Source organism: Erpetoichthys calabaricus, chromosome 3 (genome assembly GCF_900747795.2).
Source record: "Erpetoichthys calabaricus chromosome 3, fErpCal1.3, whole genome shotgun sequence".
Lineage (NCBI taxonomy): Eukaryota > Metazoa > Chordata > Cladistia > Polypteriformes > Polypteridae > Erpetoichthys > Erpetoichthys calabaricus.
Window position 1 is genome coordinate 287877336 of NC_041396.2, and position 23228 is coordinate 287900563.

At 40.6% G+C, this 23228-nt stretch overlaps 1 protein-coding gene across 1 annotated transcript in view; it reads right to left on the minus strand.

Annotated features, from left to right (window-relative positions):
• Positions 1-1407: 1407 nt before the first annotated feature.
• rapgef3 (Rap guanine nucleotide exchange factor (GEF) 3) overlaps positions 1408-23228 on the minus strand; it is a 119363-nt gene continuing 97542 nt past the window's right edge. The window contains exons 18-27 of the mRNA XM_028798489.2: positions 23053-23150; positions 16714-16839; positions 14190-14371; positions 13984-14074; positions 13732-13782; positions 6332-6419; positions 5187-5251; positions 5035-5089; positions 4883-4954; positions 1408-2679 (exon numbers count right to left, since the gene is read on the minus strand). Of these exons, the coding sequence (XP_028654322.1) occupies positions 2561-2679; positions 4883-4954; positions 5035-5089; positions 5187-5251; positions 6332-6419; positions 13732-13782; positions 13984-14074; positions 14190-14371; positions 16714-16839; positions 23053-23150 (947 nt within the window). The 3' untranslated portion in view covers positions 1408-2560. The remainder of the gene's footprint in view (positions 2680-4882; positions 4955-5034; positions 5090-5186; positions 5252-6331; positions 6420-13731; positions 13783-13983; positions 14075-14189; positions 14372-16713; positions 16840-23052; positions 23151-23228) is intronic.

The window sequence follows — 23228 nt, forward strand, 5'->3', positions numbered from 1 at the left end:
CAGACAGGGTTCAGAAGAGCCCTGACGCTGTCATGTAATATTGATTGCTTGCTTTTCTGAAACCTGCTTACTGTGATGATGGAAAATAAAGCTGCTATTATAACCACACCTGCTGTCTTGTCTAAGTGATCATCCACAGGGGGTGCCTACTTAAAAGGGCTTAGTGCCATTAGTAAGGGGTGAGTGGTGAGGATAGGTGTCGCTATTCTGTGTATTACAAAGGTTCATTTCCCCCCCCCCCCCCCCCCCAAATCCCAACCCAAACATGTTCAAGGTTGTCTTAGTTATTTTTCCACCCATTTTAAGCAAGTGAGACTCCTAGATTTTGGGGAGAGTCTCAGCATTGCAGGAGAGAGGTTTTGGCTCATACAGAGCCAATGGAACAGTTATTCGGCCTTTTTCTTTCTACCGTTTTTTTTGGCAGCTTTGGACTATGTATATTTTATGAGCCCTTGCCTATAAGATAGATAGATAGATACTTTATTAATCCCGAGGGGAAATTCACATTATAAGTACTATACATTAATTTTTTCAGTAATTAGTTGCCTCCAACAAACAGAACGAATAACAATCCAGCAGAACAAAATTATTGAATATTTTATTTTTTTGCTGTTGTGGATTTTATCCTTTATCTCACCCACTAATACTGTTTTATCATTTATTTCGTAATAAACATTGACTTTGATTTGAAGAGACTTTGTGCGTTATCTGGGTTTTCGGGTACCTTGAGCACCGTCCGGCTATGAACTACTAGCGGACACTGACCGAAGACAGACAGACTGTTTCGTGACAACTTACACTTTTGAAACCTTCTCAGAAGTGAGAAGTTACAGCAAATTGCGTCAGCACAACGTCACACCCAGAAGTGGAGGGATGTAGTGAAGCATAAACTGTGTACTTGCTTCATGATAACCATTCTTATCAGTAAAAACACATGCAGCCGAGTAACAATGCAGCACTTCTAAAACTCGGGACACTTTTTTCACTTACATTATTTAGCCAAATTTTGAAGCATCACTCATCTGAGTACAAAACCTTTACAAAACTTTGTTTAAATTAAAGGAGTCAAGTGTCTTTGGGAAAAGTCCTGAAGTTAGTTTGTCAAACTTTTTAACATTATGAGAAGTTCCTAAAAAGTTTTCCTCCTTCTTCCTATAGCCTCCCGTGTAGAAGCGGGAGGCTCAATGACCGGTTTATTGACACAGACCCCCGTCCATCCATCCCCCACCCCAACCCCCCAAATTCCATTCCCTAGCAGGTCATCTGGGAACATCCATGGAGATACAATGCAGAACAAAGGCTTTTTTGGTTCTTCCCTTGTTAGTTCGGCTTACTTGTACTCTTGAAGCAAATCCGTAGCTTACAACCATGAAAATGGACTTGAATGAGTAAAATCACAATTGTTCAAAAATAAATATTTTATTGTTAATTTAAAAATGGGTTGTACCTTAACATTCAAAGATATGACTGCAGATCACTATTTATATCAGGGGCACTTTGGCTCAGAACACAGTAATAAATAATAAAACATTTCTGGACTTTGCTCCGAAAGAATTCTTCATGTAAAGTCCGTCCTTCTGGTAACCCTACTCTTCTCTTCTTTTGTGCCCAATGAGGGTCCACGCTGGTAATGTCCAACATTCTTGTAGAATTAGGGGCACAAAAATCATTGAGACTATTGGTTAAATGTGGCACAGGCGTTGGCAGGTTACAAAATGTCATCTTACAATCTTACTCAAACAATTCTAGGACCCGTTGGAGGTAGAGAAGGAAAGCAAAACAAGAGTTGAAGGGATAAAGGTGGAAAAAATAAAATTTTAAGATAAGCGAAAGCACTGTAGAAGAAGTTGGGAAGTTTAACAAAGCATCAATGAAGTGATTAGTTAACTCTGCAATCTGCCCTACTAAAACAACTTGGATTTGGGATGGTCAGAGGTGGCTGACGCGTGATGTTTTTCTCTTGATCTTGCATACTTCAGTATAAGATTCAGAAATCCCGCATAATCTTAAGTAATGGTACCAGCATATCAAAGGCACATAATATGCCCAACTGTGTATGAATAACCACTTGTGATTTTTCCAAGATGTAACTCTGAATCTTCCCTCCTTCACCTACATCTGTCTCATTCACTTATTTTTTAGGTGCTCTTTGAATAGGACTGTTGCCCTTGAAGCACATAGCCTAAGGATCGTAAAGACTTCGGATATATTTTGACTGAAGGAAGAGTTTTGAACAGAAAGGCTAGCAGTATCCATTACGACGAGACGCACAGCGTATACACGCTCAAGTTTTTCTTTGAATGACTAGGCAGTAGCCATGCAGAGTAGTGCTGGCTCAACACCCTCCACATCTGCTTCTCCAGGCTGGAAAATATAAGGAAGCATTTAGGGAGTTAGTCCCTTTTATTGTAGATTGTTCATTTATTCCTGAATAAAGTTCTCTTTTTTTTTTTATAGAGTTCCATTTAACAGATGGGATCTTCTAGCTTCTAATGGATTGGCTGGACTGTAACTGACCAGTCTGGAGTCCTTGGCACGGTTCTTCTGTTCGTTGGCAGTCTCATGGCTCTAGCATTCGTGACAGCTCTGTCAGGGTGCGCTGGTTGTCTATAACCCTCTTGTTCTGGATGTACATGCGGACGCTGATGGGGCTGCGGACAGTCAGTGACTGCTCTGAACCTGTGGAAGATAAAGCAGGGACAACTGAGGTGCTGAAATCCTGAAAGCTCCACAAGAAATTAAACATCAGTGGCTCTGAGTCGATATCCAGTAGTGGACCAATAGGAATAATCCTTGCATCTGAGCCTCTTTCCAGTGTCCGTGTACAAGCTGTTTCTACAGCCACCTTATTTTAAATGATTAATACGAGGGGGAGTCAAGCTAAAGTTAGAGGATGGGATTTATCAGAAAATGGAGCGAACCTTAACACAACTGATCTTGTCAATTCTCTGTGTCATCTCCACCTGCCTGGAAGTGCCTGGATTCCAGCAGAACAAAAGGTTTTGTCTTGTCCTCGCAATCACTACTGGCTTGGCTGTGACCCTCCACAACCAGGTGTAACATACGTTTAATAAGTCATTTTCCTCTGTACAAATCTTATATATAATTCGCCAGCCTACTCACTCACTCACGTCTGTCCTAAGCCGAATGTGCAGTCGCCTTCTGCGTAGCTGCCCGAAAAACCTTACCAGACCGACGTCGCGGCAGGCGGCGGCTTTACGGCTGCGAAAATTCAAAGAGAAAGGCGACTTCGACCGACATCCAACCCCAACATCGCGGCAGATTTATGGCCGCAAAAATTCAAAGAGAAAGGCGACTTCGATTAAAGCTCTAGAGGCCTGAAAGGCGATTTCGACTACAGCTCGAGGCCTAATTATGCATTCATTCAATACACCTATATCAGGTTTGTGGTGCTTATACTTATTAAGTATCTATTATCTATCTATCTATCTACTATTCCACTCGTGCCCGTTTCATCTTACGTTGTCGAAACGGGCTTTTTCTCTAGTATTTTATAAATCTACTTTTCTTTCTACTCACATGCACAGTGGACACAGATTTAGCACAGGGGTTCATCATTTAGAACTGCTAGGCAAAGCATAAGACAAGACAGATAAAGGCAGCTGAGAAAACATGCACTATTTTTCGTCTGTAAGAGTCAGCATGAAATTGTATCCTCTTTGCCTTGTTTGGAATTGTATTATTCACCTAAGTGGGGGTGTGCACATGAAGAAAGAATATAATAATAATAATTAATTTGCATTTATATAGCGCTTTTCTCACTACTCAAAGCACTCAGCAATTGCAAGTTAAGGGCCTTCCTTGCTCAAGGGCCCAACAGGGCAGAATCCCTATTGGCATTTATGGGAATCGAACCGGCAACCTTCCAATTGCCAGTGCAGATCCCTAGCCTCAGAGCCACCACTCTCGCCTAAAGCCTTGGAACATTGCCCGGCACACCTTTGAAGCCGACAGACGGATGGGACAGAACGTCATCCGATCCTGAAAATCCTTCCAACGCAGCGGCGAAAATGGCAGACTCTACACATCGGGGCCCCCACTCCTGAATTGGGCTCTTGCTATTGGCTTCCTTCATCTGCTATGAAGCGTAAGCCGTCATTAAAGAAAGCCAAGTTATTTCTCCTATGTGATTTCTTACCGCCGTATCACTAAGGGAGGGGTATCGCCTTTTAATATCATATGTATTTAGATTCGGGTTACATAACACGCCAGCATTGCAAAAGAACTCATTCCAACAAGGGTGCTAATGTCCCCTGCTGGATACACCAGGAGAGAGAGAGAATGAAATGAGGACCATTAAATGAGTAAGTGAATAGAAATAAGGTTTTGATGGAAGAAGGACAACTGGAATAAACACTATGTAAAAATTCTTAACTGGTTAGCCATTGTGCTATGAGTATCTGTTTGGTATCTAACTGTGTTTTCGAGTGAATGTTTTTTTTATCTACAGTAATTTACAAAGAGAAATGACTCAAGAATGCCACATACTTCACCAAAGATAGAACTATAACGAGATGCAGAAGATCAGTCACACATCAAGTAATTCATTATATGTAATGGCCCAGTACGGATATTGCAAAGGGGAGCAAAAATTCAAGCTTGGCAGAAATTCCTGGAGAAGATTGATGCCCCTTTTTATTGAGTATTAAGGCTGAGGTACAGAAGTCTAATTTAACGGATGACACAGCTTTTTAACTTTTAAGTTCAGGATGTTGCACTCTATGCACGTGATTGCATTTGGATAATGAAGACTTAGGCTTTCCTTTGTTACTCCACACCCTCCCTCTGTCTGTTTGACACTGTTGTAATTTTGACCCTTAAAAGATTTAAAAGCAGAAACACCTTGATCATCATCACTTACATGTGGATATTCTCACTGATGGAGTGTCTGGGAAGACTCGATCCGCCAGGGTCTTCTGGTGAGAATAGGGAACTGAAAAAAGAAATAAGAACATATGAAAGGTGGGACCACTGCCTCTGTGTGGCTGCTCAGTTAATAATGGCTTCCCTTACTGTATGGTTGGCTTTGGCCATCCTGCATAATCTTCAGTGTCTTAGCGACCAGTCGCTGCCATATATAGAAAAGGAGGTGACATCAGTTATTGCAATGGAATATCACTCAAATGAATTTTATTAGAAAGCATTTTCAAGGAAGGGCATCTCACCATTTTCTCAAAGTTGACCAGGTTCTCGATATTTGTTTTGTTGCCTTCATGAATGAAGGTTATGTCTTTGGGAGAAAAATGAGAGGCAGTGAATTAAAAGGAAAATAAATTGCATAGGAATTAAGCATACTGTGGATTTTTTTTTTTTTTGACCAAAATTTTCAAGAACGAAAGAAGTCACATCAGGACAACTTTGAGGGCACCAAGCTCAGAATAGTCAATCCAGCCTGATTCGCCTAACCTTTACAAAATATCAAGTGATGATCTAAAGGTCTGCAAGGTGCTACCGTTGTGGAAGATGAATGTTCTCTTCGTTCCCTTGTACTAATCCATGTCTGAGAAGTTAAGCAGAAGCGTAGCGTGGGTGTCAGCCGCCCGGGGCGGAGGAAAATTCCGCCGCCCCCTTATTTAGGTATGGTTCAAATTTTTGCAAGATATTATTATTATTTATTGTGAAATTTTGCCGCCCCCTAAAAGTGCCGCCCGGGGCGGGCCGCCCCCACCGCCCCCACTACGCTACGCCACTGAGCAGAAGTAAGCTTTACGAAACCATACATTATGTAAAAGCATGCTTTGATGAGCAAACAGAAAAATATTTGTCCAAGGGACTCAAGGTCTAAGCATTCCACACATGAGTCTGCCTTATCCCGTTTCCTCTAATCATGAAAAGCCTGCGCCTGCCTACTTTATTATTTTTCTTTTTGCAGCCACAAGCCACCAATATCTTTGCTGCAAAGCTTAAAAACTTCAGTCGAGGACACGGTGTACTTAGAGAGGGCTAAGCAGATCATTGTTTTACAAATGCAGCTGCTTAAAACTTCAACCTTGAGAGATGACTGGAATGATATTAAATCACGCGTTCTAGGGGTATAAAACTTTGCCCCACCCGACAGATGGGGTTCAGAAGAGCACTGACGCTGTCAAGTAATATTGATTGCCTGCTTTCTGAAACTCTGCTCACTGTGACGCTGAAGAATAAAGCTGCTATATAACCACACCTGCTGTCTTGTCTGAGTCTTCGTCTACACCGTCTACCAGACCATTTGGTAGCATACTTCACATATCTATTACAGACCTTTACGTAAGCTTATGTCAGCCATTTCTTAGATGCTACTGTCAAAAAATTTAGGAGTCTTCTGAGGTACCTTTAAGCAGTAGAGGAATAAACGGGACATAGGGAGGGTTAAGCTTGCTGACTGCCAATCTGTAGGTCCTGTGATTTCGGGAAGGGTCCTGTGGAAAAGACATGGAAATCAGTTACACAATGCAACCCATCTTGGTCCCACCATCCATTATCTAAATTGTCTAGATCAGGGGTCCCCAGCTCTGGTCCTGGAGGACCGCAGTGGCTGTTGGTTTTCATTCTAACCCTGTTCTTAACTCTTTCAGGGTGGATGTCGTCAACTTTTGTCAAAAGGAGTAATTGACGATGGTAATCAACTGTAAACTGTGACAAAACCAACTGTTATGTTTTAGTTGGACTCTCGTTGCTAGAAGGAAAGTTCGCTTCATTGGTTTGACCGAGATTTTCTGCGCTCGTGTGAGTAGCAAGGCGCAAACAAGAGCAAAAATGGCATGGACATCTGGAGAGAGACCAAATCGAATGTGTAAAGCAAAATACTCTATGGACGATGTTTTGCCTATTATTTCTGAACTGGACTATGACTTGTTGGACTCCGATTTTGATACAAGTGATCGAAAATGAATGTGAGGTTCTAGCTTCAGCTGAACAGTCCCCAGCTAATCGTGGTGCTGAATAGGTTCGTGAAGCTAACGTTTACAAGGAGGACTGCCACTTAACAATGATAAGAGGTAGAAACCAGATTGCATTGCACTGCGACCGTGACCACTGCTGCTGCTGCCCCAGCCACGCAAAGACATCCTGACAGCAAGCCTGCCGCATATTTTTGGCAAACTGGCAGCCACAGCATGCAGCAACAGACATTTTATGTTGATTTCTGTGTGAAACCATTGCTTTTCTAAAACTATGTTTTTTGGAAGAAGAGTTAATTAGTGCCCAGTTTTTGCTGTTAACTTCTTATGAATTAATTTTAATTGACTTGTTTTTTCAAGATTTGTTCCCTTGAATTTCTTCATCGTTCCTCTGAATTGCTTCATTTCTTTCTTTAAATGGCACCCAATGTGAAGTAAGTGAGCCAACAGAACACCAACTAAGTCAGAGCCTCAAACTCCAATCAGTTGCATAATTAGGCGCTGAGTCTTGTCGTTAATTAAACTTGTTCTATAATTCCGTGGCTTGTTGCTGCTTTCATTGTGTAATGGCAGACATTTCCGAAATTGTTGATTTTCGCTTTTCTGAGAGCGCTGATTAAAGGTTTTGAGGACCCGAGTACATCAGCATTAATGAGACCTTCATCTTTCTTTATTTTCAGATATTGTATGATGGACACAGTTTGCTTGTCCTGTTTTGTATCTCATTATTGTTTGGCTGCTATTTAAGTAAAAGGAAACAAGGGGTCTGATTCTTCAAGAGCAAGCCAATTAAAATGAATTCAAAAGAAGTTAATTAGCAGCAAAAACAGGGCACTAATTAAGAAAAGGGTTAGAATGAAAACCTGCAGCCACTGGGGCCCTCCAGGACCGGAGTTGGGGACCTCTGGTCTAGATATTGGGAAGCAGAGTTTGACTAGACAGCTGCTTGCACCAGGTAGGAATCATCCTGGTCATTTGGAAGGCAAACCAGACACACACCAGTGTGTATATATGTGAACTGAGTGACTCCAATCAACTGTACGACATGTGTGAGGACACTGGGAGATGAGGGAAATTCTACACAATGTCACACATGTGCACCTTGGGGTCAGCTTACAGACTTTGGTGGTGGTAATTCCTTGCCGATCCACAAGGTGGTGCTGTTTAGTAACACCTCTTCTCTTCCTCTTGCTACAGACTGTATGATTGATAGCCCTACCACCTCTGATGTCACTTCCGGTGTCCGTCCCCCTGAACACGCCTCTTGTTGCCTGGCCTGTACTTAACAGGACATGTCAACCATCTTGGAGGAATCACTCTTGAGATTCATGTCTTGGAAGATGTTTTTGTCTTTCCTGACATGTTTTCTTTCAGTTATAGGAGTTTTGCCTGTGGGTGCCCCAACTCATCATGCTTTTGTGTGCTTTTTCATTACAACAGGTGTAACAAGAATAACAATTATATTTACAGTGCATCCGGAAAGTATTCACAGCGTGTCACTTTTTCCACATTTTGTTATGTTACAGCCTTATTCCAAAATGGATTAAATTCATTTTTTTTCCTCAGAATTCTACACACAACACCCCATAATGACAAGGTGAAAAAAGTTTACTTGAAATTTTTGCAAATTTATTAAAAATAAAAAAATTGAGAAAGTACATAAGTATTCACAGCCTTTGCCATGAAGCTCAGAATTGAGCTCAGGTGCATCCTGTTTCCCCTGATCATCCTTGAGATGTTTCTGCAGCTTAATTGGAGTCCACCTGTGGTAATTTCAGTTGATTGGACCTGATTTGGAAAGGCACACACCTGTCTATATAAGGTCCCACAGTTGACAGTTCATGTCAGAGCACAAACCAAGCATGAAGTCAAAGGAATTGTCTCGAGGCACAAATCTGGGGAAGGTTACAGAAAAATTTCTGCTGCTTTGAAGGTCCCAATGAGCACAGTGGCCTCCATCATCTGTAAATGGAAGAAGTTTGAAACCACCAGGACTCTTCCTAGAGCTGGCCGGCCATCTAAACTGAGCGATCGGGGAAGAAGGGCCTTAGTCAGGGAGGTGACCAAGAAGTGTCTTAGCGACCAGTCGCTGCCATATATAGAAAAGGTCACTTTGTCAGAGCTCCAGAGGTCCTCTGTGGAGTGAAGAGAACCTTCCAGAAGGACAACCATCTCTGCAGCAATCCACCAGTTATGCCTGTATGGTAGAGTGGCCAGACGGAAGCTACTCCTTAGTAAAAGGCACATGGCAGCCCGCCTGGAGTTTGCCAAAAGGCACCTGAAGGACTCTCAGACCACGAGAAAGAAAATTCTCTGGTCTGATGAGACAAAGATTGAACTTTTTTGTGTGAATGCCAGGCGTCACGTTTGGAGGAAACCAGGCACCGCTCATCACCAGGCCAATACCATCCCTACAGTGAAGCATGGTGGTGGCAGCATCATGCTATGGGGATGTTTTTCAGCGGCAGGAACTGGGAGACTAGTCAGGATAAAGGGAAAGATGACTGCAGCAATGTACAGAGACATCCTGGATGAAAACCTGCTCCAGAGCGCTACTGACCTCAGACTGGGGCGACGGTTCATCTTTCAGCAGGACAACGACCCCAAGCACACAGCCAAGATATCAAAGGAGTGGCTTCAGGACAACTCTGTGAATGTCCTTGAGTGGCCCAGCCAGAGCCCAGACTTGAATCCGATTGAGCATCTCTGGAGAGATCTTAAAATGGCTGTGCACCAACGCTTCCCATCCAACTTGATGGAGCTTGAGAGGTCTTTCAAAGAGGAATGGGCGAAACTGGCCAAAGATAGGTGTGCCAAGCTTGTGGCATCATATTCAACAAGACTTGAGGCTGTAATAGCTGCCAAAGGTGCATCGACAAAGTATTGAGCAAAGGCTGTGAATACTTATGTACATGGGATTTCTCAGTTTTTTTATTTTTAATAAATTTGCAAAAACCTCAAGTAAATTTTTTTCACGTTGTCATTATGGGGTGTTGTGTGGAGAATTCTGAGGAAAAAAATGAATTTAATCAATTTTGAAATAAGGCTGTAACATAACAAAATGTGGAAAAAGTGATGCGCTATGAATACTTTCTGGATGCACTGTACATAGCACTTTTGTAACCTACTTAAAGAGCTTTACATACACAGTGGGAAACCACTTCAGCCACCTCCCTGGATGATGTGAAAGCGGCCATTCTTGCACCAGTTCGCTCACCACCCATTAGCTATTAGGTGGTGAAGGGGTAAGAGAGATAGACAGACAATTAGGGATGATTAGGGGGCCAGAATGGACAAGGTCATGGTGGGCAATTTAGCCAGAACATTGGGGTACTCTTTTTAAAATACGTGCAGGGATTTCTTACGAGCACAGCGAGTAAGGACCTTGGTTGTATGTTTCTATACGAGGGATGGTGCCAATTTTTATAGCACAGTGTCCCTGTTGGGATGCCTAAAACAAAAGGCATAGTGAAAAATAAATATTGATCTCACATATAATACATTTTTCCTGTTATTGTAAAGAGGCCAATGACCAAAAGTCCTCTATGTTATTCATTGACTGCCAGCTCCTGCCCACAGCACCCAGCTGACATCCAGTGCTGTGAAGTCAGACTCCCATACACCTAATATGCTGTCCAGCAGTCCTGAGCAATTTGGGGTCTGTTTTTTTTTTGTTATACCACGCAAACGTTATGTTCTTTCAGGAAAAGAGCTCATTGCTAGTTATACTTTCATTAAAATTCCTGGTTGGCAGAGGTTAAAGTAAATTCACTTGAAGCCATAACTGTAAGACAATCAGGAGTCAATCACTCAAATGAACTTTCCCTTATGTGTTTTTTTTTTTGTTCATTTTTATGTAAGGATCAGAAAAACAATTAACAGAACCCCTTGTTCCACTCCATCCGAACTAGTGTGGTGCTGAGGTGTCACCCGTTGCATGGCTGCACTCGGGTCCTAATCTGGGATCCTGAGTTGGTTTGTCGTGTGGTGTGTGTGGCAATGCGCTGTATCAGAATGAACCTCCTAACCTCCTCCTTGGTATGGGGCATAGTGGTGGCTCTGAGGCTATGGATCTGTACCAGCAAATGCAAAGTTGACAGATCGAGTCCCGTAAACGGCAGAAGTGACTCTACTCTGTTGGGCCCTTGAGCAAGGCACATGACCTGCGATTGCTTCGCCCTGGGTATGATGTTAGTCTGCATCAGGTCCAACTTGCAGGGAATATTTTGGGGATTAGTGGCAGGATTGGCACTCCAGATACCATTAAAAACCTCACACTGTTCAATGTGGTGCCGAGGTGTCACCCACTGCGCGGCTACACTCAGGTGTCAATCCAGGTGGCTTGTTGTTTGGTGGGTGCAGCAAGCTCACAGCCTTGGTATTAAGTAACGAAGCATCTGATACACCATCAATGGATGTAGGAATAAGAGAACTCCAGCTTTTGAAAAGCATCGACAGATGTAAGGCATACAAATGCAATGAAGATAGTGACAGTAAATAATAAACTAGACACAGTGCTATTAGCTATGGATTAAGGGTTCTCCAAGACTGAAATTTAGATAAGTTCAATTATAGCTTGTATTTTACATTTTGTACACTTGTTCTTGTAAAACTTACAATATTTGATTACTATTCTGCCAGTTTGTGATTCCAGGACTGGGATGCTTGCCACCATTTTGTGACTCTAGTTCTACATAGCTTTGAGAATATCATTTACTTTCACTCTGCTGGACATATGGGGTTCACATGCATTTTGTCACAAAAATGGTGCCACCCAGTACGAGAAATCTTCGTATCGGATCTCTGTCTCAAGTCTCATTTGGTTTTTCTTGTCCATGTTAGTGGAGGCTAAAAGGTGCGTCTATGAAAGCTTTAGTGTTAGGAGACTGATGGTTAATACAGAGGGTGACCCATATTTATGTATGTGACGTTTAACAGGCTGTAGCATTTAAACTACTGTGCAAAAAATATCGAAAATGGCATCACTGTGTAGCCTGAGAATGGGAGTAACGATGTGCTGGAGCGGGCAACCCCTGCTGTGTTCGAATACAGAATGGCGGTGAATCTATTGTCGCTAGATTAGCACATATGTTGTGTGCATTTATACTCCACAACAAACAAGTATGCGGTGGTGAAACAGAGGATGGCAGTTGAGTTTGAAGGTAGTGGCCATAGTGTGCTAACCATCGCAAGAATAAACACAAAATTTGACATCAGCGGTACTGTTTTACAAGCAAAGGGAGCAGGTAGGCCCAGAAGTGTGCGTACCGATGTCAACACAGCTCTTGTGGTGAATGCCTTTCAAAGTTGGGTTCGCCTTCAGGTGTGTATCGATCTGGATGGCGAATTGGTGAACCATGCCATGGAGAACAGGGGATGAAAAAACTTTTAAGGTTCTTAATGTGCATGTTCCATTATGTTACTTGATAATAACATTGGTAGTTTTCTGACAATAACGTCTTTTTCAAGACTATACATAAATATGGGCCACCCTGTATATGTATATGTGATTTGGATAGGAATACAAGTAACACACTGGTTAAGTCTGCAGATGATACCAAGATAGGTGGATTAGCAGATAATTTGGAATCCGTTACATCATCACAGAAAGACTTGGATAGCATACAGGCTTGGGCGGATTTGTGGCAGGTAAAGTTTAATGTTAGTAAATATAGTATTACACATAGGAAGTAGAAATGTGAGGTTTGAATACACAATGGACGGTCAGAAAATCGAGAGTACACCTTTAGGAGTCATAGTGGACTCTAAGCTATCAACTTCCCGTCAGTGTTCAGAAGCCATTAAGAAGGCTAACAGAATGTCAGATTATATAGCGCCTTGATGTGTGGAATACAAGTCACAGGAGGTTCTGCTCAGGCTTTATAACACACTGGTGAGGCCTCATCTGGAGTCCTGTGTGCAGTTTTGGTCTCCAGGATAGAGAGAGGACATAGCAGCGCTAGAGAAGGTCCAGAGAAGAGCAACTAGGCTGATTACTGGACTACAGGGGATGAGTTATGAGGAAAGATTAAAAGAGCTGAGCCTTTACAGTTTAAGAAAAAGAAGATTAAGAGGAGATGTGATTTGGAGTGTTTAAAATTGTGAAGGGAATTGGTCCAGTGACTTTAAAATGAGCTCATCAAGAACATGGCGAAGGGTAAATTTCACACAAACATTAGGAAGTTTTTATTTACAAAGAGAACCGAAGATACTTGGAATAAGTAGGATTTTAGGGACCTTCCAAACTCGATTTGATGTTATTAAGATCTTAAGATTATATACGCAGAAAAGCTTGAGTGGCCCCTTGCCATCTGTAAAATTTTGATACCTTATGTTTTCATCAAATGAGAAATATAATCATACAATACTGGGTTGTCTAAAGGGTAAAATGGACAGAATGTTATTTATACAGCAATTTTTGTAGATAGATAGATAGATAGATAGATAGATAGATAGATAGATAGATAGATAGATAGATAGATAGATAGATAGATAGATAGATAGATAGATAGATAGATAGATAGATAGATAGATAGATAGATAGATAGATAGATAGATAGATAGATAGATAGATAGATAGATACTTTATTAATCCCAAGGGGAAATTCACATACTCCAGCAGCAGCATACTAATACAAAACAATATTAAAGAGTGATAACAATGCAAGTATACAGACAGACAATAACTTTGAATAATGTTAACATTTAGAAAATTAGGAAATGTGAACGAAAAAAAATTAAACAACATATTTGAAGATGAAAACATATCAAGTCATAACTCTATGTATGTGTCTTCTGAAGATTTATAAATAATGAAATTATTAAAACTTACTAGCAATCTTTCATAAGTGGAATAGATTCTCCTCATTTTATTTGGAAGCCTCTGAAAAGAAAACAAATAAAAACAAAACAAAGCATGACCCATCTCAATTTTAACTGATCAACTTTGGAATAAAGTAAAGGCCTGTAACATTTCGGAGAGCACAAGTTTGCGGTTTTTCGGACTGCTAGAGCAAACCTTCCGTTTTTATAAGCAGAGGTCTTTGCTTTCAGTAAGTGAAGTACTTCCTCTTGCCCTGCTCACCTCCCATGTTTTGCCAAGTCTTTGAACTGCAGTGTTGCTCAACCCAAACATGACAGCAAAAAACAAATTCAGGTTTTTCTGTTCCTTGAGGCTGAAAAGTATAATTAGAAGAGTAACATGTGAGTTAAAAACAAAAAAAAAAACACAGCATTTCAACAATCTATCAAGATTCCTTTCTGTTTATAAGCAAGATAATTACGACTCACATAATGGCAATCTTGATGATCTTCCTCAGCAGTTGAACTCGTTTGATCGGGTCAGAGCAGAGACATACTTCTGTGACCACCCAATACTGAACTTCATTAAAATGCCTCACAAAACGTTCAAGGTTGGCAGTCGTGACTCCTTGGAAACGGTGACTTCCGAATATGTAGTACACAAACTCGACCTGGAGGAGAGATAGGCGCAGTATTCGTGTCATGAGGCCAAGGAGATTGCTCTGAAAACAATGAAATGGTTATGAAACAAGAAAAATCATTTAACAGTGTGATGGGCGGCCAGCTGTATGGAAGGACCGGGGGAAGAGAGCAACGGCAAGGTGATACCTTCCCCGGGACGCTAGTGGGCAGCTATCCTGGGTGGCTGTGGCACCATGGAATCCCGCAAGGTATGCTGTGAGTTGGAGTTTGGCACAGCCCTGTTGGGTTTCATGAGGTCCGCTAGGAGGAGCTGCAGAGCCGGTTAATAAGCCACCTAGAACACTCCAAGGGCCATCATAAAAAGAGCCGCCTCACTCCATTTGGGGAGTCAGAGTCGGGAGGAAGAGGGACAAAGCTTGTGAGGGAGGAGTGGAGGCAGAAATACTGGGAAATGGCAACTGAAGGAAGGACTGTGTTGTGTTGTCATGCTTTATGTACTGTGCTGTCGGGAGCAGAGAAAAGCACACCCCAGCTGTAAATAAAACACATGTGCGGGACTGGGACTTGTGTCTGCCTGTCTGTGTCATGTTAGGGCAGCTGTACGTGCCCCGGTGGTCCACAACTGTTAACTCAAGTAGTTAAACCTGTGACCCCGAAGTACAGAAGCACTCTGAAAATGGATGGGTGGCTCGATGGCTGGATAAATGGATAAAGTAGTTCAAATATATTTTGGGTATCACATCACCTGCTTATCAATCAGCAGGAGATTCACTTCATATGCTTTTTACCAGGAGACTAGTCAAAGATGTTAGCAGGATTCAATGCGTGAAAGTTTTTTGTAGATGTGTTTGCTTATAAAAAGCACCTATTGCTGTTGTCCTGTCTGTGTCTCTGCCTGTATGCCCTTATTCAACCACTCGACTCCCAGTGGACCAACTTGGGTGAAATTTGGCACACTTATTCGTCAAGAAATTTCCGTGCAAAAAGATCCAATTTCATTCAGATATATAACACAGACTGGACAAATACCGTATATACTCATGTTTAAGTTCTCCCGCGTATAAGTCAGGGCTTGATTTTACCGTATAATTTCCAGTATTTTATAATGTTGGTTGTATAAGTCAAATGCGGAAAACTAACACTATTGGTCCAAGAAATTTTGATATGCTAACACCCACCTGAGAGAGTAACCATGGAGCACACTGTCTTTATTTTCTATGTATTTTTATATCTCACACCCTCAAACACCTTTATCGTAAGAGTATCCCTTATCTACAATGGAGCGTTCGAGCAGAAGGAAGTATGAAGCTGGTTTTAAATTAGAAGTCGTTGAAGTGGTGAAAGAAATTGGTAACTGTGCTGCTGCAACAAAATTCAATACATCTGAGAAACTGATGTGAGATTGGAGGAAACAAGAAGATGAAAAAAAATTGAAGCATTGTATTTTTGAATTGGCGTCGGGGTTTGATTTTATGATCAATTTTTCAGGTTTCAAGACCCAACTTATACACGAGTATATATGGTATTTGAAATTTCAAAAACTCCTGTTGAAAAAGGTCTGCGAATTTTGAGAAACAGGGACACTTTCTGTGTGACTTAAAATACAGAACTCTTTGCTGTTTCAAACTTGGCCTTGAGAAAGTTTACTTCTTCTAGTATATTTTGTATATTGTCCACTTTTGTTTGTCTGACCACCGCTCCCGATGGTAAAACAGTAAAACAGTATAGCAGCAGGTTGTGCTAGATGTACTGCATGTAGGAGCGGTATTGGAGGCTTGTGTTGACCTCCATCACAGCCGCTCACTTCTCTTCCCGCTTGAAATTGTAGCTTTACCGTTATAGTAAAAAAAATGCGAGCAATATAACTTATCTAGAAATGAATGGAATGCAAAAACATGGCTCGATGACACAGTAAATGTAAACTATTACATATAGGAAGTAAAAATGTTAAGTTTGAATACACAATGGGAGATCTGAAAATCGAGAGTACCCCTTATGAGAAGGATTTAGGAGTCGTAGTGGACTCTAAGTTATCGACTGCCAGACAGTGTTCAGAAGCCATTAAGAAGGCTAACATAATGTCAGGATGATGTGTGGAGTACAAGTCACAGGAGGTTCTGCTTAAGCTTTATAACACACTGGTGAGGGCTCATCTGGAGTCCTCTGTGCAGTTTTGGTCTCCAGGCTTCAAAAAGTCCAGAGAAGAACAACTAGGCTGATTCCAGGGTTACAGGGGATGAGTTATGAGTTGCTATGATGTTGCAATCATTTTGAAAAATAAGAACACCTTTCATACAACTAACGGCCCAACTACTTGTCCTGTAGTGTTATTGAAATGTGTGTCAAGAAAGCCAAGATTTTCTACACTTACCAGGTGCACACAGTTATAGAGCTCCCAGTTATATTCGTTCATCTGGTAAGCGATATCCTTTGAGCTGATCTGCTCCAGCAAATCCATACTGCTCATACTGGGGCCCAGTTGTTCCGGGAGAGGCATCTACTCAAACAGAAAGACACGACACATTTTAATAATAGACATCATATTAATGATGCTGTTACAGTTAGAATGGAACCAAGTGGAAGATCCTCTTTCAGATATATGAATCTATGAAGGGTTGTACTGAGTTAAACAAACTGAAAATTTCACTGACAAGCATATACGGAGGATTCAGAAAGTATTCAGATCCCTTCACTTTTCTCACATTTTTTTATGTTGTAACTTTGTGCTAAAATCATTCAAATGAATTTTATTCCCTCATCTAACAAAACTCAATACACAAGAAAATCAAAAACAGCAGTTGAGAAATTTTGGCAAATTTATCTATATATATATATATATATATATATATATATATATATATATATATATAGATAGATAGATATATGGTTGAAATAGTTTACTGTCAAATAATGCAAAGAGTACGCGACACGTGTTTCGCCCTAATTCTTGGCTCATCAGGCGTACACACTCACTATCGGGGTAATTACATTCATTGCATTGCAACCATTCTATGATCTGCTTCTCGCAAATGAAATGAGGGCACCGTGGCGGATGTTAGCTGACTTGCTGACCAACCACAAGCGTTACCTGGTAGGTAACCACCCATACAATCAGATTGTGACACAGACTATGAATGCAATGAATTATATATATATATATATTATAGTCAATGTGTCTATGTATGTATGTTCCAGTATCACTTCCAAATGGCTGCACCGATTTTCATGAAACTTGGTACACGTGTTCCTCATTGGTCCACTAAAAGTACCGTAAGGTGAGATCAACCCTAACCCACCCCCTTCTGGGTAAGGTGGGGGGTGATCTTGCAGTCTTGTATGCATGTTATCATCCTGTTTGACACTCGGAATGACCACCAGAGGGCGAACTGGAGGCAACTGCCAGAATTCTTTATGTTTGAGCGCCACTTGCTTTTGAAATTAAATAGAGTTGGTCGGGTTGGCATCCCAACTATTTTTGGGACTCATTCTGTCTTTGTGGCTCGAGCCGTCAGATATATCTTATATATAAAGCAGACTGTGGTCTTGTATGTATGTTATCATCCAGTTGACGCTCGGAACGTTTCTGATGTGCTCCGTAAAAGCAACCGACAGTTTTATCATGAAAAATCCATAGTCTTATTTGTTTGTCGTTTAATATTTGTTTTTGTCAACTATATTTTCATCTTTCATTATTCTTATTGTAACAATGTTCTAGTGGTAATGGAATTAAATTAACCTAATAATAATAATAATATTAATTTAATTGACTTTTTTTACGTCATCAAAAATTCTGCATGTAAAAGCTTATTACTACACCACAAAACAAAAATTAATTTGTCAAAAAACCTTAAAAAACACTTCGTTTTTCCCATCGTTTTTACACTACTTTGAATGTATTCCACAATTATATTTTGATTAAAATGGGCTATTATATTACATATATAAGATAAGTAAACAATTTTATTTTTATCTACCATAAACATCCTATATTTATTTTGTGGATTCAGCGGCTCTCTTTGCGATTTTTGTTTATTCATTAATGAACAAAATGTCATTTGTTTCGCAACATCGTAGCTAACGTGTTGGGTGTTACAATTTCCATCCATCCATCCATTTTCCAAACCGCTATATCCTAACACAGGGTCGGGGGGTCTGCTGGAGCCAATCCCAGCCAACACAGGGTGCAAGGCAGGAACCAAACCCGGGCAGGGTGCCAACCCACTGCAGGGTGTTAAAATTTTTTTGTAAAAAAGAAATAGGAATTTTTTTAATACGTTCATAATCAAAAAACTAATTTAATTAACTTATCAAAATCAAAGGTAAAGTATAAACCAAATACAGCTATGATATTTAACTTATAATATTTATTTATATAGGTAAAATATTTAATGTTTAATTGATTGTAAAACAATTTAAACTGCAAGAGACTAATTGGAAATTTGGTCTTGTATGTCTGTTACCATCCACTTGACGCTCGGAACGTTTGGACAATCATTGAAAATTGCAGGAATCAATTTGGACACAGCTTCTTTCTCACATGGACAGCTTGATGTGGCATTTTCAAGGGTTCAAAGTCCTAAGAACCTTTATATATTGGCTAAAGACAGAAAAACTAAAAACACTATATATAACAAGGCACTTCAGTAAACAGCATAAGCACATTAATAAGTCTTCATTGTTTGTTAATTTATTTTTATTTTTAAAGATGTGTTTTTTTTAATTATATTTTTCTCAAAACATTGAAAAAAAGAAAAAAAAACCTTTATTTTCCGCCCGGGCAACACCGGGTATTTCAGCTAGTTAAACATAAAAAACTGAAATATCACATTGACACAAGTATTTAGAGCCTTTGCTGTGAAACCTGGAATTTGCCCTAAGTGCATCCCCTTCTGTTGACCATCATTAAGATGTTTCCATAATTTGCTTGGTGTCCACATGTGGTCAATTCAATTGATTGCACATGATTAGGAAAGGCACACACCTGTCCATAGGAGGTCACACAGATGAGCAAATATGCCCTGAGGTCAGAGAAACTGCCTGTGGAGCATAGAGACAGAATTGTGTTGACACTCAGATCTGGAGAAGGCTACAAACTTGTTAAGGGTAAATTTCGCACAAACATTAGGAAGTGTTTCTTTACACAAAGAACGATAGACACTTGGAAAAAGTGACCAAGTAGTGTGGTAGACAGGAGAACTTTAGGGACTTTCAAAACTCGACTTGACTTTTTTAGAAGAATTAAGTGGATATGACTGGCGAGCTCTTGTTGGGCTGAAGGGCCTGCTCGTGTCTAGATTGTTGTAATGTTGTAATGTTTCATTAGTGAGCAGCATTCATGTTTGCCAACCTTAGGATTAAGTCATAGTGAATTTTACGACAAGGTCGAGTGAAGTGCCTAAAACCAGTTTGGCAAGTGATTCTCTGCAGGACTCTCTCAATGAACCCCCACAAAGCTAGACTTCCTAGTTGGCAAACGTCAGCTCAACAAATGGCATTGGGGGCAGGTGTGAAACCATTGTGTCACACCAGAATTCTATTGGTCTATAGTTGCCTGTTTGGTTTTAAATCAGAAACCATTAAGCACCATGAATCCCTATTGGATGTAGGGTTTGGACAAGGAATCTATAAATTGGCTTGCTTTACCCCTCCCTATCTGTCTCTCATATCATCTGATGAACGAGCATCTCACACACCATGAACTGAAAAAGACCACACTGAGAAGAAGCACATCTCGGCTGACCAAAAATGATGCCTTAACTAGAGACCTGTACTACACATCAGCATTTATCAGGTTGTATTCACTTGCACTTTGCTTATTATTATTTATGAATATTATCAATAATACATTATTTGAAGTGTAACTTAACTCCTGCTTGTCTTTTACTCTATGTAAATTTCTGAGGCTATAAATGTAGAAGGGAAGGTGGGGAGAAGTTATATAGTACAATATCTTATAAACAGTGGTAAGTCTGTGAGATTTGAGGCATTCTGACAAAGGCTACATATTAATAATACAAAAGGGGAAAGTAGAGTAATATATTACTCTGAAATACGCCAAAAAAAACTCCAAATGTATAAAACCTGTCGCATGCACATTTCTATGCAATTTACCTTTAAAAATCACCTTGTAAATGTGCATTTGTGAACAAGCTTCAGTGCTAATCGACCTCATATATACTCAATCACGATGTTGCAGATGTTCAGTGGATTACTAGTAGATTCCAGTGGATTCCTCTTGACGCATCAAGACCCCGCCATTAAAGAGCATTTGGCTGCGCTCTGCAACTGAGAGTGCAAGATCATGTGTGGCATTACAGCGCCGCTGCTCTGCGTTCTGAGAAAGATATAAGGTGCCAGTCTCAGAGCAGACGGCTGGTATTACCTGGAGAATGTAATGCCACGATTGCTGTTACAATGAATGGTACAGAACAATTGAAACACTGAGGGTTACCTTACCAACAAGCCAGTGTCACACACGTGCACTTGGGAGTCAACCAAAGGGACCAGGAAACGACAATTCCACGCCAGGCCAGGGGGTGGTGGGGTGTGCTGAACCTCTCTCTTTTCTCTCCGTAGACCAAACATGAGAAATCCTTCCTGTCCCGGCCCAGAGGACGTTACTTCCTGTCCCAGCCCCGAGGACGCCACTTCCTGTCCTGGCCCGGAGGACGTCACTTCCTGTGATCCAACTATAAAAACCCCTCATCCTCCATTCTTAAACAGTTCTGTTTTGGACTCTAACCAGTACACATTGTACTTTACTTTAAAGCCTTTTGCAGCTAGGGAAACTATACGGGTGGCTGCCCGAAACCTTTGTTGTGTGTCCGGCTGTTTCTTTCACACCAGCTAAAACATACAGCACCATCACATCTGCTTAAGCTACTTTGCCTCAAAATAAATGAATAAATAACCGAGGCCATCGAGACACAATATTTGCCAGTCTTATTTTGGCATTACATACAACTTGTACATCAATGGAATGTAACAGCTTACAGTTAACAAAAGCAACTTCATTCTTGCTAGGTGCCCTTATTGCAATAGGAGTGCAGTAAAGTGGTCGGATTACATCAGGAGAACTGGACCTTGCTTCACACTGCCTCTTTATGTTGGGAGAAATATGTATGTGCATCCGCACCACACAAAAACAGGATGTAGCACCTCCTCAGTTAGATAATCTCTAACAGGACAGTGGGCGTGATGGAGTGAAGCTTGGCTGAGATACTTCTGACCTATCAGCTGGTTCTAGATAGCTGATATAAACTGACGAGAAAACAAAAAAAGGACTTCCGCGAAAAAACGCAGCATTGGCCCTCTTAAAAGGGAACTGAAATACAGTCTGTGCATTATATTCATCACTTTTGATAATATGTTTGTCACGTTAATACATATTACATTAACAGCTCGGGGATAATAACTCATATCACCGAACCATTATTATGCTATATCTATTATTATTGTTATATTATAATATTATAATAATGTATGCAAGTCGTCATTTAGCTGGTTTGCCTGTATTTCCCTACTTTATCAAGGGTGTTGTTATATCCCAGTTTCTCTGATGTGTTGTTTATGCCTGGCTCAGAGTTGCCTTAAACATACACACATTCCCCAGTCAAGTTTTCAAGTATTTATCCAGATGTTTGTGTGAAAAGTTGCACACAAACATTTCTAGCCTCTTTTCGTGTGTACGCAAGCTTCATAAACAAGGTCCCTGGAGATGAATGTGAGACAAGATTTGTGCCAGTTTTGTTAACGGGAGGTCAAAACGATCTTTTACTCGGAACAAAAACTAAACCGAGGAATCAAAGTCAGACAGAACAAAACAAAAGTCAAAAAACAGGAATTAAAGACGTCTTCTGCCAGAACCAAAAATGACAGTTAAAAAACAAGAGCAACGATTAATTCACCGAGAAACTCTCAAACGGAAAGTGGAACAACAATTCAAACATTTATCTGCCAAATTTGGACAAAACATGGGAACTTGAGCACACCTTTAAAGCCTTGGCCTAATGAGCCTATGTTAACACATCCCCAGCAACCGGAGGATACATAGTAGCAACAGACAGGCTGTGCCAAATAGAAAGAAAAAAATAAAGCAATTTTGAAACTTTCTGCGTGAAACCAAAAAACGTGAAAAAAAAATCCTGGCATGTCAAAGCCCTACAATCTATATATGGTTAGTCATAAACTCTGCTAGAATTTGCATAGCAATTTTATAAAATCAGATATCATAATGACAATCAATTTAAAGTGCATCATACCATTCAGAGTAACCAAAGGCATGCATCGCTAAGTCACACTGTCTGTAATATGTGCCGCACTGCTAATGTTGTTTTTCTGCAGCACTCTTATTATCACTTTCTTCTGACAGCTCAAACTGTACATTTCACAGTGCAAAATCTGAGACATCAACAATATACAAAAACATCTTTTTACAGTACACAGTACAGAGAAATTTCTTTTGACGTGAGCAACTGGCGGTACCTGATGCTGTGCTCTACATAAAACTAATACAGATTCAGTTCAAGTTAGCGTCTTTGCTGCAGTCAAGTGAACAACACCAATAATATATTCTAGATGACTCTTCAGGATGCTTAGCCTTCCACCCTTTATGTTGACTTTTGTCAACACCTGCCTCAAAAGTTTTAAACAAATTCCCATTGGTTTTCTCCTCAGATGGTTCTCAAAGTAAAAGAGAATATCTGCTTACCAATTTTTCCACTTCCTCAGATAAGCAGGCAAAAAGACGCTCATTGACCCCCAAGGATGTGAGCACACCGCTGGTATCCAGCTTCAGTTGGTGTTTTTCTGAGGATAAACAAGACAAGGTTAGATCTTATTTGAAATGGGAATGTGGGAGCAGAATCCCTAAACTTCAAAGCACCC